This window comes from Centruroides sculpturatus, unplaced genomic scaffold (assembly GCF_000671375.1).
Source record: "Centruroides sculpturatus isolate CEXI.00-Female unplaced genomic scaffold, Cexi_2.0 scaffold1216, whole genome shotgun sequence".
Lineage (NCBI taxonomy): Eukaryota > Metazoa > Arthropoda > Arachnida > Scorpiones > Buthidae > Centruroides > Centruroides sculpturatus.
In genome coordinates, this window is record NW_019386580.1 from 149111 (window position 1) to 161398 (window position 12288).

General features: G+C 28.2%; 1 protein-coding gene across 1 annotated transcript; it reads right to left on the reverse strand.

Annotated features, from left to right (window-relative positions):
- Positions 1-380: 380 nt before the first annotated feature.
- LOC111615349 lies at positions 381-3491 on the reverse strand (the record flags this gene model as incomplete). Its single annotated transcript, XM_023356771.1, has 1 exon — positions 381-3491. A coding segment is annotated over one exon (3111 nt), but the record flags the coding sequence as incomplete, so codon positions are not given.
- Between the last annotated feature and the right edge of the window lie 8797 nt (positions 3492-12288).

Below are 12288 nucleotides of genomic sequence, written 5' to 3' on the forward strand. Positions count from 1 at the left end.
AAACACCATGTATTAAACAAGTTTTTGAATTTCGTTTCCTCTTGTATAATAATATGTAATTGTATTGGAAGGGGATGATATCAGAGAATCTGGAAGAATTTAAATATAAAAAGTATAATGTCCGAACGATATCACATCTATACCATTATCAGAAATATATTTTTTTGTCATAAAACGGTGAGAGTGATATTTTATTCTGAAGATATGTTGTTACAAGATGGTTTTTACTTTTAACACTATACTGCTAATGTCTTAATAGCTCTGTATTAAAAAGAACTTCTTTATATTTCTCGTGGTTAAAAGTTTTAACGACAGATTTTTTAATCATTTTAGCCGTTTTTTTTATTTTGATTATCGAAAATATACGAATACATTTTTGGTTATAATGAACAAAATTCTATTATAGGTTTAGACGCGGTCTCGTCTTTAAAATATCCGAGCTTATTTTTATTTGTTACATCAAATAATTCACGCATGTTAGGGTAGTTGCTTAAATCAAAAATATCTGGATATGATTTAAAGTCGTTATATAAATTATTCGTATAAATTTGAAGCATTAGCGAATCAGTATCTGTATATAACAAGTCCACATTTTCACCATATTTATTTTTAAATATTTTATAAAATGTTTGATACATATGCAATTTACTTAATTCTAATACACAAAATCCTATATAAATCGGTTTATCCGAACATAAGTTAATTTTTTTCATTTGAAAAATCGTGAGATTATTATTAATAATTTGGAAATTTTCGAGAGCTGAGTGAGATAAATACTTTCGACATTGATTTTCAGTCATGGCTGTTTTTAAATTTAAACGCTTTCTCACATTCTGACAGGTTTTACCGAAAAAACTGTTGTTCATTAACTTGAAAAAACTTTTATCGAAATCATTCGTTGATTCCTGCCGTTTTTTATTATTAAACAATACATAATCTCTAAGCCATGGTTCTTGATTAAATGCAAGCACTCGATGAATTTTAGTTAATATTAAACCCTCTTCTAAATAAAATTTTAAATTTCTATAATGAATTACATAATTTTGTTTATCAAACAAAGTTGGAATTAATTTCTTATTATTATTATTATATTTTAAATTTAATTTAGTTAATACCGATTTTTGATAATTTGATAATAAATCGAATGGAATATATGTATGATTAGGAGCTAATGGTAAGTCATTATGGCGGTCATGAACATTTGGTGGATAATTTAAATCAACCTCTAAAATATAGCCTATATTATTCCTATCGGGAATATTACAAATGTCTAAAGCATTTATCTCATCCTCAGATAACCATCTGAAATTATTTACAGGTAAATAAGAACTCATCACAAATCCGTAGAGATTATTAGCATCTATCGAAATAATATAGTTATGTCGTTGATTTTTATCATAGGTTTCTGGAATTAGAGGATTGTTGGCCCTCGCGAATCTTTTCGAAGTTAGGCTAATTCCGCCGCGAATTGCTTGTTCAATAAAAAGGTACATATTAATATCTTTAAATAATTCGAGTTGAATTTTTGTCATTTTTAATCCACAATTCCATGTTAAGTCTGGAGCTGTTATGAAATATACTGGATCTAAATTATAATATTTTAAACTTAATTTTCTAAAATTTTGGAATATATCAGCTAGTAATAAAGTGTCAACATATTGATATAATTTTAAATAATCTTTAAAATTTTTACAACGAAATTTTTTCCAAACTAATTTTGCATGATCATAATCATCATCGCTAATATTTTCTCCAGATAATTCGTTATAAAAATATTTTTTTGGGGGTAAACATTTCTCGTATAAAATATCCTCATTTTTAAAATAAGAATATGGGAAAATTCCTTTCCTTTTTAATAAATTTTTATTTTCGTTATTATAGAAAAATTGATTAAAAATAGGAAAATTATAATTTGCATTTTTTAAATTTTCTGTTAAAGTAGTTAGCGAAGAATTTAAAAATTGGAAACTGTCTATAAATTTGAAATGATCTAAAGTAAACGTAGTAAATTTTTCTGAATTAACTGGGATAATCTGAATTCTCGAAAATAGTTTAGGAGGAATATTTTTGAAAATCAGATGGGAGTCATAACCTGTAAAATTATGTAGTATAATAGGAATAAATTTTTTGAATCTATAATTTAAATTACAATGGTTATGAGCTATTCCGCGAAAATCACCTGTTAAGTGATCGTGATCTCTTACTCTGATATCATCATAATTAAACCCCTCCTCACATATATGACACCGATGTTCGTAATTATCGGGAATAGTATCCACATTCATTTCTACATAACTATTTATTTTATCTAATAAAAATTTTAATTGATTCTGGATATCAAATAAAAAATGCTTAACAGCATCTTTACCACAATAAAAATTAGAATAGAATAAATCATCATCATTTTCTATAATAACGATAGAATAACATATAGGTTTATGAATCTGAATAGTTTTAGTGAAACTAGAATTTAGATCTACAGCGTTTACATCAACTTCTTCTAGAATCGATTCAAAATCAGCATAAATTACTATGGGGTGATATAATTGCTTCTCGTAATTAGTAAATTTAGCAACCGCTCTTTCTCCAGTCGGGGTAGAAACTTTCTGATATTTATAATTAGAACATATTTTCACATGCTCATTTAAAGTATGGCTTCTTTGAAAGCCTATAAGACATCGTTTACAAAATTTTCGTATTCCTGATTTTTCTGACAATAGTCTGTTAAAATTTCTAATTAGAAAATAATGGGATTTATATAATAACAAATTAATTTCTTTTTCGAACTGATATTTACTTATATAAATAGGATAAATTATTTTTTTTTCATATCCAAATACTTGAATTTTTAAACTATTATTTTTTTCAAATGATGGAATATTTTTAATATTTACTGGAAATTTTAGGGTATTTGTATTTAAATATTTCAAAAATTTCCTGTACGAATAAATCGAATTTTTGTTGTTAGTATTTGGATACAAACTAGCAATTACGCAGTATAAAAAACATTGATTATCACTACATTTAATATTCAACAAACAACGCTTATTAATTAAATGTTTTGGTAGGATGATATTACCACATCCACCACTCTCAGCCTTATAAATTCCTAAATGAATATCTAAAAATATAATTTCCTTAATTATCCACCCTGATCCGTTTTTTATAAACTGATCAATGAAGTTTAAAATTGTATCAAAAGCATTTGTTAACCTTTCATCGATCATATACCGAGATAAAATATGTTCTACTCGACTGGAGAAAAACACATCCTGATACGTAATAGTTTCATTTTCTGAATATTTTATAAATTTTATCTTTAGATTTAATAAAAATTTCATCCTTGAAATTAAATCATCATTAGTCAAAATATTATAAATAGTATGTCTAACATTTTCAAATAAAATACTAGGATCTGTATAATTAGAGATAAATGCTCTATAACTTCTGACATACCCCTTGAAGGCTTTTTTCCTTAATATAAATGTAAAAACCATTTTTTTTTTTTTAAAAAAAAAAACGTATCATTACACAATCAATAATTTGTATTAAAATTTGGTATATTCCTCCAAATGCTGTCCCATTGCGTTGAATGCTTGTTTATACTTGCTAAAATCTTTTACATATTAAAATTTGATATATTCCTCCAAATGCTGTCCCATTGCGTTGAATGCTTGTTTATACTTGCTAAAATCTTTTACATTTATATTACTTTGTGATACATACATAGAAATTTTGAGTGAAATTCCTGTATCTCAATTCTCTCAGATTCGCTAATCTTAATTTAAAAGTCAGGAATTTTTTATTTCCTTACTTTTCTCAGCTGTTAGATCCAAATCGAATTTTGTCTTTTTTGTTTTCACCAATTATTACAGAATCAATAATTTGTATAAAACCATTATATTATAAAAACATTACACAAAATATTTTTAAAAAACTGTTATACCATTATATCATTACACAATCAATAATTTGTATAAAACCATTATATCAATAATTTGTATAAAACCATTATATCATCACACAATCAATATTTTTATATAAAACCATTATATTATAAAAATTACGCAAATATTTTTTAAAAAACTTATACCATTATATCATAAAAACATTACACAATCAATAATTTGTATAAAACCATTATATCATCATACAATCAATATTTTTATATAAAACCATTATATTATAAAATTACACAAATATTTTTTAAAACTTATACCATTATATCATAAAAAACATTACACAATCAATATTTTTATATAAAACCATTATATTATAAAAATATTATGTAAATATTTTAAAACTGATACCATTATATCATAAAAACATGACACAATCAATAATTTGTAAAAAAAAAAAAAACATTATACCATACTATTAAAATTTGGTATATTCTTCCAAATGCTGCCCCATTGCGTTGAATGCTTGTTTATACTTGTTAAAATCTTTTACATTTATGTTATATTTATTAGCGGGATATGACCCTTTACTTTTCGTCATACATACATAAAAATTTGATTGAAACTCCTGTATCTCGATTCTCTCAGATTCACTAATCTTAATTTTAAAGTCTGGAATTTTGATTTCCTTACTTTTCTCAGCTGTTAGATCCAAATCGAATTTCGTCTTTTTGTTTTCATTACTGTCGGGTGTTTTAGGCTTAGGACCCCTTTTCTTATTTTTTTTTTCAAAATCAAAATCAAATTCTACAATTAATTTTATAAAAAAAATTATAATCTAAATTAAGGTAGGTATTATTATTATTAAAATAAAAATTACTTACCGATGTCAGACATGATGAGTTAAGTTCTTAGTCGATGAGTGAAGTTCTCGGTAGAAAAGTTGGTCGATGAGTGAAGTTCTTGGTAGGAAGGTTGGTCGATGAGTGAAGTTCTGGAAAAATTCAGCGGCTTTTATCCTCAGCTACTTCTTTGTCCTGTCTTCGAAGAGTTATTATCTAGGTCGTGGGAACGCAGCTGGTCTTTAAACTCAGACAGCTGTGTTTTTGTCTTCTAACTACGGTGCTAGGGTACAGCTGTTTTCCCACACTGTGTTTTTTGTCTTCAAACTACCAAACTGGGACAGCTGTTTTTCCCCCAGCTGTGTCTTGGAACTAGGGACAGCTGTGTTTTTTGTCTTCTAACTGGTACAAGGGCACACCTGTTTTTTCGCAGGTGTTTTTCGTCTTTTAACTTGGGTACAGCTGTTTTTCCCCAGCTGTTTTTTGTCTTCAAACTATGGCAGTAGAGGACAGCTGTTTTTTCGCCTAATAATTCGGTTAAGAAATTATATTATGACAGTTTTTGTTTCTCTATACTAGTGATATTAGTGGCATCATTGATGATATAATGAAAACTTAAATAAAATTAAACTAATTGTAGAATTTGATTTTGAGAAAAAAAAAATATTATGACAGTTTTTTGTTTCTCTATACTCATGATATTAGTAACATCATTGATGATATAATGAAAACTTAAATAAAATTAAACTAATTGTAGAATTTGATTTTGATAAGAAAAGAGGTGGTGAAAACAAAAGACGAAATTCGATTTGGATCTAGCAACAAGTTGTATATTATCTATAAAGATCAGTAAAAATATTTACCATAATTCACTTGCCGATATCAATCACTAACACCAAAAATTATATTTTTCTTTAAGAACAAAATCATTTTTTTTTTAAAACTTAAAACGTATATAATCTCTAGATAATAAAAAACTTATGTTGCTCTCTGTTACCATTACATCTGAGGATAAGAATTCTTCCTTGAAAACAGGTATGTATTAAATAAAACTTCTTTATATTTTAAGTATTGAAAAAGTACATAATTCTGTTGGATATAATCAGTATTATATCTAACCCTAACTCATATATAAAAAACACCTCGATATTCACACCAAATCAGATGATTATTGTCGTTTTTTTTTTTTTAAAAAAAAAAAACATGATAGATTAACCTAATCCCGTAACATGTCCTGTCAAGTCGAATAGGAAAATCTGTAACATGTCCTGTCAAGTCGAATTGGAAAAATCCGGTTACCTATTTTTGTGGGTCAGGGTGAATGCATAACTTGTTTATTAAGGAAAATCCTGTATCAGTATAAATACTGCCAGAGGTTCGGATAGCAGAAAAATGAATAGTAAGTTTTGTGAATAAAAAACACAATTTTCATATTTTAAATAGATTTTATTTTATTGAATTACAACACTGGTTATTGGTTATTACAATCGGTTTTGATAAATGAAAATTATTTTTAACAAAATTTTTAACAAATTCATCGTTATAAAATTTATCTGTTACATGCAGTTCTGATAAACATAGATTTCTATTAATTTTATATAAAAAATATAAGCAGAAATAACCACAGTTTAAGGAAAACAAACTTTGATGAATAATATTATTCCAACAATATTTTTTTGAAATTCGTTTTATAAATCTGATGTTACTCGCTTTCCTCGGATTTAATCCATAACTATCATAATAAATGCAAGTAATTTTATCTTTTGTAAAAAATACTAATACCCAATGACTTCCAGGCTTATTTTTTTCGTCTAAATTAATAATAAAAGATTGTTTATTATCAATTCGAAACGGTAGATCGTAAGATGCAAAACCTCCTCCAAAATTTCTTTTTATTTTCAGATCGCTCACTGCTAATCTCCAAAACATAACGGTATTCATTAATAATTGACGAATACGGTTCGTGAATGATCGATTTCTAAGGTATTATAGTATTCTAGCAAACAAATATCGTTTATGGTTTCCGGTATCGCCTTCGAAAACTTTAATTCCACAGAAATATTTTCAAGCTCTAACGCTAACGTGAGACTTGGAGCCTGATTTATCGGGCGTAAGATCGAAACAATATAAAGTATAACCGTCTCGATACTCGTCGTACAATATATTTATAGATTTGTGATGATGAATACATCCGGTATCTTCGAATAACAAGATAAAATTTCTTGCATAAATTTTATTGGTATAATCTGGAGTATAGGGTTTAGAAAAAATCATTTGATTGTCTTTTGATAAACATATATAATTTAAATCATCATTTTTAAAATTAAAAGGATTACGCTTCACATTTCCATTAATTAAATGCAGAATTAGAAACTAATTCGAAAGTTATTCTATAAGGTAGTTGGCCGATAACAACGTTTGATATACTTGTAGACTGAATCCCGCTAGTTAATGTAAAGACTTTAAGATCTGTCCCACGAAACAGTAATTTAATTATACCTGTCTGTAATGCTTTTTCAATTCCTATCTGTATTGATGAACTAACGTCTACTTTATTAATTTTCAGCAATGCGTTTTTAATAATAATTTTATAGTCATCGTTATTTGCCATTAGTGCAAAATTTTCTTTAGATCTTTCGAATTTAATTCTTATGTCTACATTGTTCGTTAGAAGCTTAGGCTGATTTGCTAAATCGATATGAAGACGCCCTATTAAATCTATTATTCTACTTTCTTTGCTGATGTTAAATCTTTTAACTAATCAGTAGTTAGTATTATTTTCATCTAACGGATTTATCAAATCAATTTGTCCCGCAGTATCTTTAAAAAAATAACACGCTCATTAAAAAAGTTTCTTGCACTTCTTTCGAATTAAATAGCAAGGCATCTAATATAGCGCAGTATGGATAATTAACCTGCGTAATTACAGGTTTGTCATTTAAAAAACAGTATATTGAGAAAACAAACTATTTAAAACATAATTAACAGGAGTAACTTTCTTTTTCGAGCCAAGGTTTGATCCATCTTTCTTTACGATTTTCGCTTGAACACATAGATAAATCAAATGTAGATTAATATAATGCTCACCCGACCCTGATATAAGAAACTCTATAGGTGATCTACTATCGCTAATGTTCGCTAAAGGTTGAGCGATGACTTCATACGTATTGTCGAATGCCAATTGCTTCCCAACAGTGGTAAATAAATCTAATTCGGATTTGGTGCAGTTGCACGAATGGACGTTCATCGTTTCTTAATTACCGAAAATATCGTTAAGTTTTCGCTTCTTCTTCTTCTTTTCCAGCTGAGTTAATCTTTTCGGTTGTTTTCTTTTTATACCTGATCCTGTCTGTACTTTTTTAAGCACGTCTTCCTTAATTTCAGATCGTACATCTTTAAAACAATTTTTTGTAGATTTTTTAAACAACTTCCCTCCAATTACATCTGATCTGATATTCGATGCAAATTTTAAAGCTCTACCCCCTGGATACTTTCCTACTTTACTAAGAATAGGAATAGATTTAAGAAATAAATCCCCGAAAAATCCGTATCCTCTCTGTATTTGTGGTCCGGGAAAATAAGTCTCTCTTCCATATTGTCGTGTAAATAATGGAAAATCGTGTTTCAGTATCGTTCTTCCTGCTTGATTGCAGTAATAGTCTATACAATCTCGGGGATCGCGCTTCATTTTCTACTTCACAAAGACGAACTAACGTTAATAAATAAAATATACGAATATTTATATCTGTTTAAAGGATAAAACTAATAATGTCTTTCCTCCAAAAAAGACGATTTCTTTTCCGCTAGCAGTTCTCAGCTTGAATTCGATTGTATCTACATAATTACGTCGTAAGGGAAGGTATAGAGGTGATTGGTAGACTCTAACTATTTGATCTGACTTTTCTCCCATTACAGGTATAACTCTTATAAGTGAAGCGGTTATATCCCCAACATGATGAGAAGCAACGATATTCGAATAAATAAAAATTTCTGAAATTCCGGCAGATAATTCGATGGGATAGTCGCTCACATATTCACCTTCGAAAAATTTGCTTTTTTTAAATCCTAACAAATCTTTTAATTCGTTTCCGAATTCAATTGTTATATTTTTATGAACTTTTAAAACGATTTTGTTATTAGGTAGTAATGCTAATTTAATATATTTAAAAATTCCAAGAAATTTNTCTGAAATTCCACCAGATAATTCGATGGGATAGTCGCTCACATATTCACCTTCGAAAAATTTGCTTTTTTTAAATCCTAACAAATCTTTTAATTCGTTTCCGAATTCAATTGTTATATTTTTATGAACTTTTAAAACGATTTTGTTATTAGGTAGTAATGCTAATTTAACATATTTAAAAGTTCCGAAAAATTTTTCAACAAAGGAATATAACCCTATTGGAATAAAAAAATTTTCCTCTACGTCGATTTCCTTGACAAGTTTTTTATTTCCTTCTATTAAAGTTATAAACTGATCTTCAAAAAATCTAGTATTTGATAGATATTCCTTACTCGCTCCTTGCAATATTAAACCCAAACTCTGTTGTTTAAACATAATATCTTGGTTTGGTAAATTTAAAAAATAAAGTAGTTTATGAGCTTTTTCTTTCGAAATATGCAACTCGAATCCCTCTTTCAAATTTAGTTTTACATCTTTATAATTCTTGTCTAAAACAAATTCTACCAACTTAGATCCTGTTAACAAAACTATATTCTTGTTTATCCAATCGAAAATCATCTATTTTTCATTTCTGTCGTCTGTAGTTAATGGAATCTCATATGTTACATTGGTTATTTTTTCTCTTCTAATTTTATGTCTAGTAACAGAATAATCGTTATTATGGTTCGATATGTTAAACCAATTTCTAAAAATAATTAGCTCGCTCACACCCACTACCCATTTTCCACGCAAATCGATAGGTGGACTCATTTTCACAGTGAAATGAGACTGCTTATTTTCGGGAAAAATAACTTCTTGCTGGCGTTGCTTATCAGAGTCACGAAAAAGTCCGACTGCATCATTTTGTTACCCTCTGTAAATCTTCTGTATAAAATCTTCCTTCCAAAATCTTGTTATTTAAATGTCTCAATATATATGTCAAAGGATGAGACGAAAAACGATCGTGAATAATAAATATTTATTCTGTCCAACCAGGTAGGTATCCTCGACTAAATGTTTTACGTATTTTCGAAATTCGAACAAGGTCGCCAATATTAAATTTAAACGTATTCCGTCCTTTTATACCGTACAACTTTTCGAAAATTGCGCTGTGATGTAGGGGAGTAACTTTTGACGGAGACATCCCGATACTTCTATGAAAAGTATTATTATAACTTTTTACAATATCCGATAATTTATCGATATATTTATAAGAATTACGATAAGTAAATATTCTATATATTTTATTTCGCAAAGTTTTATTTAATGTTTCAACGACAGCAGCTTTTGTATCGGAATAAGTTGAATAATGATTAATTTCTAATTTTTTAAAAAAGATTTTTTACTGATCTATTATAAAATTCTTTTCCTTTATCAGTTTGTAAATTTTTCGGAATGTTTTTTTTTTTAAAAATGGTTTGAAAAGCTTTAAAAACCGATTGGGGTTTTTTATCTTTTATTGGTACTGTACAACATAAAAATACTTAGTAAATACATTGATTACAGTTAATAAATACTTTATTCCATTATTAAATCTAGAAAATTATCTTAATACAACTAAATCAGCTTGCCATATATCGTTAGGATAAAAACTTTTAGTTTTTTGTCGCGAATATTTAATTCTTACAGGTTTATGAAGCCTATAAGTTACTTGAGAAGACAACCATTTTTTAATAACAGATCGCAGTAAATTTTATTCTTTAACTAATTTACTCACACCACCAAAAGACGCTGAGATTTAGGATTATAGTATATCGATTTCAAAAGTTTTTCCATTCGAGATTTTTCTTCCTCTTCCTCTTAGATTTTTTTTAGGGGTGAGCGAAAATTTTTTCGGGAGTTTCGACCGATGTTGATTGATCGAATATTTTTTCTTGTGATGTTGCCAAAACTTTGTTTCCGATCCACTCTTTAGTAATATTTATTTTCTTTAACCCATCAAAAATATTTATTTTCTTTAACCCATCAAAAACCAACAGGAGGTAACACAGTTTTCCTATTTCTCATTACATACGAAACTAAGTCTACTATATAATTTCCGATAACAGGATTTCCGTCAATTATTATTTACCTTTAGAATTCCATCTGTAGTGACTTTGATCCAACTTAGCGATTAACTGAAGTATATATTTTTGATATAATTGAGGTACCGATAAAATTATTTGTTTCATAAATGCGACATCATCAGTTTCTTTTTTCGGTTGACTTTCTGTTTCTTCATTTTGGTTAGATACGACCAATACCTTCACAGGTTCTTTAAGAGCATGAACGGTTCTGTGATATCTCGAAATCAATTGACCTAATAACTTGACTTTATCGTCGTCAGGTAAATTTTTACTCTCGAGTAATTCTTCGATATTAAAACCAATTCTTATTTCAGGCTTTTGATAACTCATCAGTAATTCGGGAGGAACTAAGGCCATCTGCTTCGCCATTAAATTCTTTTTTCTATTACTTTACCGATCAACCCTCCTGCCATAGACAATAATGGTGCCAGTAGAAAAGGAAGGAATCCACCAGATTGATTAACCAAAATTTTTTTCTTGGTATTTATAGAAACGCGTTTTTCGCTTAATTTCTGATAATTTTTTTATATTTTTGTAATTTACGAACATCGGCGGGTATATTTCCTCTCCGCAAATTATCGCATATTTCACACAACACTAATTTGATTTGGAGCAGCTTCTTTCAATATTGCTTTTCGTTGGAAAGGAGTAGCCTTCGCTAAAAGTGCTAGCATATGATAATTTTTTTTTTACGTTTTTCATTTTATCGATAAGTAAATCCAAAAAATACCTCATTCGTCAGGAAAACAAGAATCTCTCACAGAAAATTTCTTATCTGTTTTAGGATGAAAATCTAATTACAAATAACCAAATTACTTTTCTGTCGCTTTTTTATATGCATCCATGAAAAAATTAAATTTTCCCGCAAAAGCTTGACGATCTAAACAATTAACATGACTCTGATCACGATTATTTTTAAACAAAATCAAATAATGTGTATTTAAACTTATATCTCTCATAATCTTATTTTTCGGAAACAAACTTTGCATTATTAAAATCACACTTACATTACAGTGATGAGATTCTGTCGTAAACAAAAATGCTGTTTTTGGAGACAGTTCATGCATCAGATCATCGATTATTATCAAATCCCATCCTTGAACAGATTCGGGTAAGCCGTACATAAATGTAATATCCTTTTCTTCTTGAAAAAACGGTAAATATACGGAGTAACACCATAAAATCTTCTTCGGAGGATTTTCATAAATTTTGTTGTGAATCATTTTCCTCACCAATGTGGTTTTTCCAGATTGGGAAGGACCAGCAATTACGCAAGTACTAGGATGTTTGAAATACATATTAATCAACTTTGTCACCCT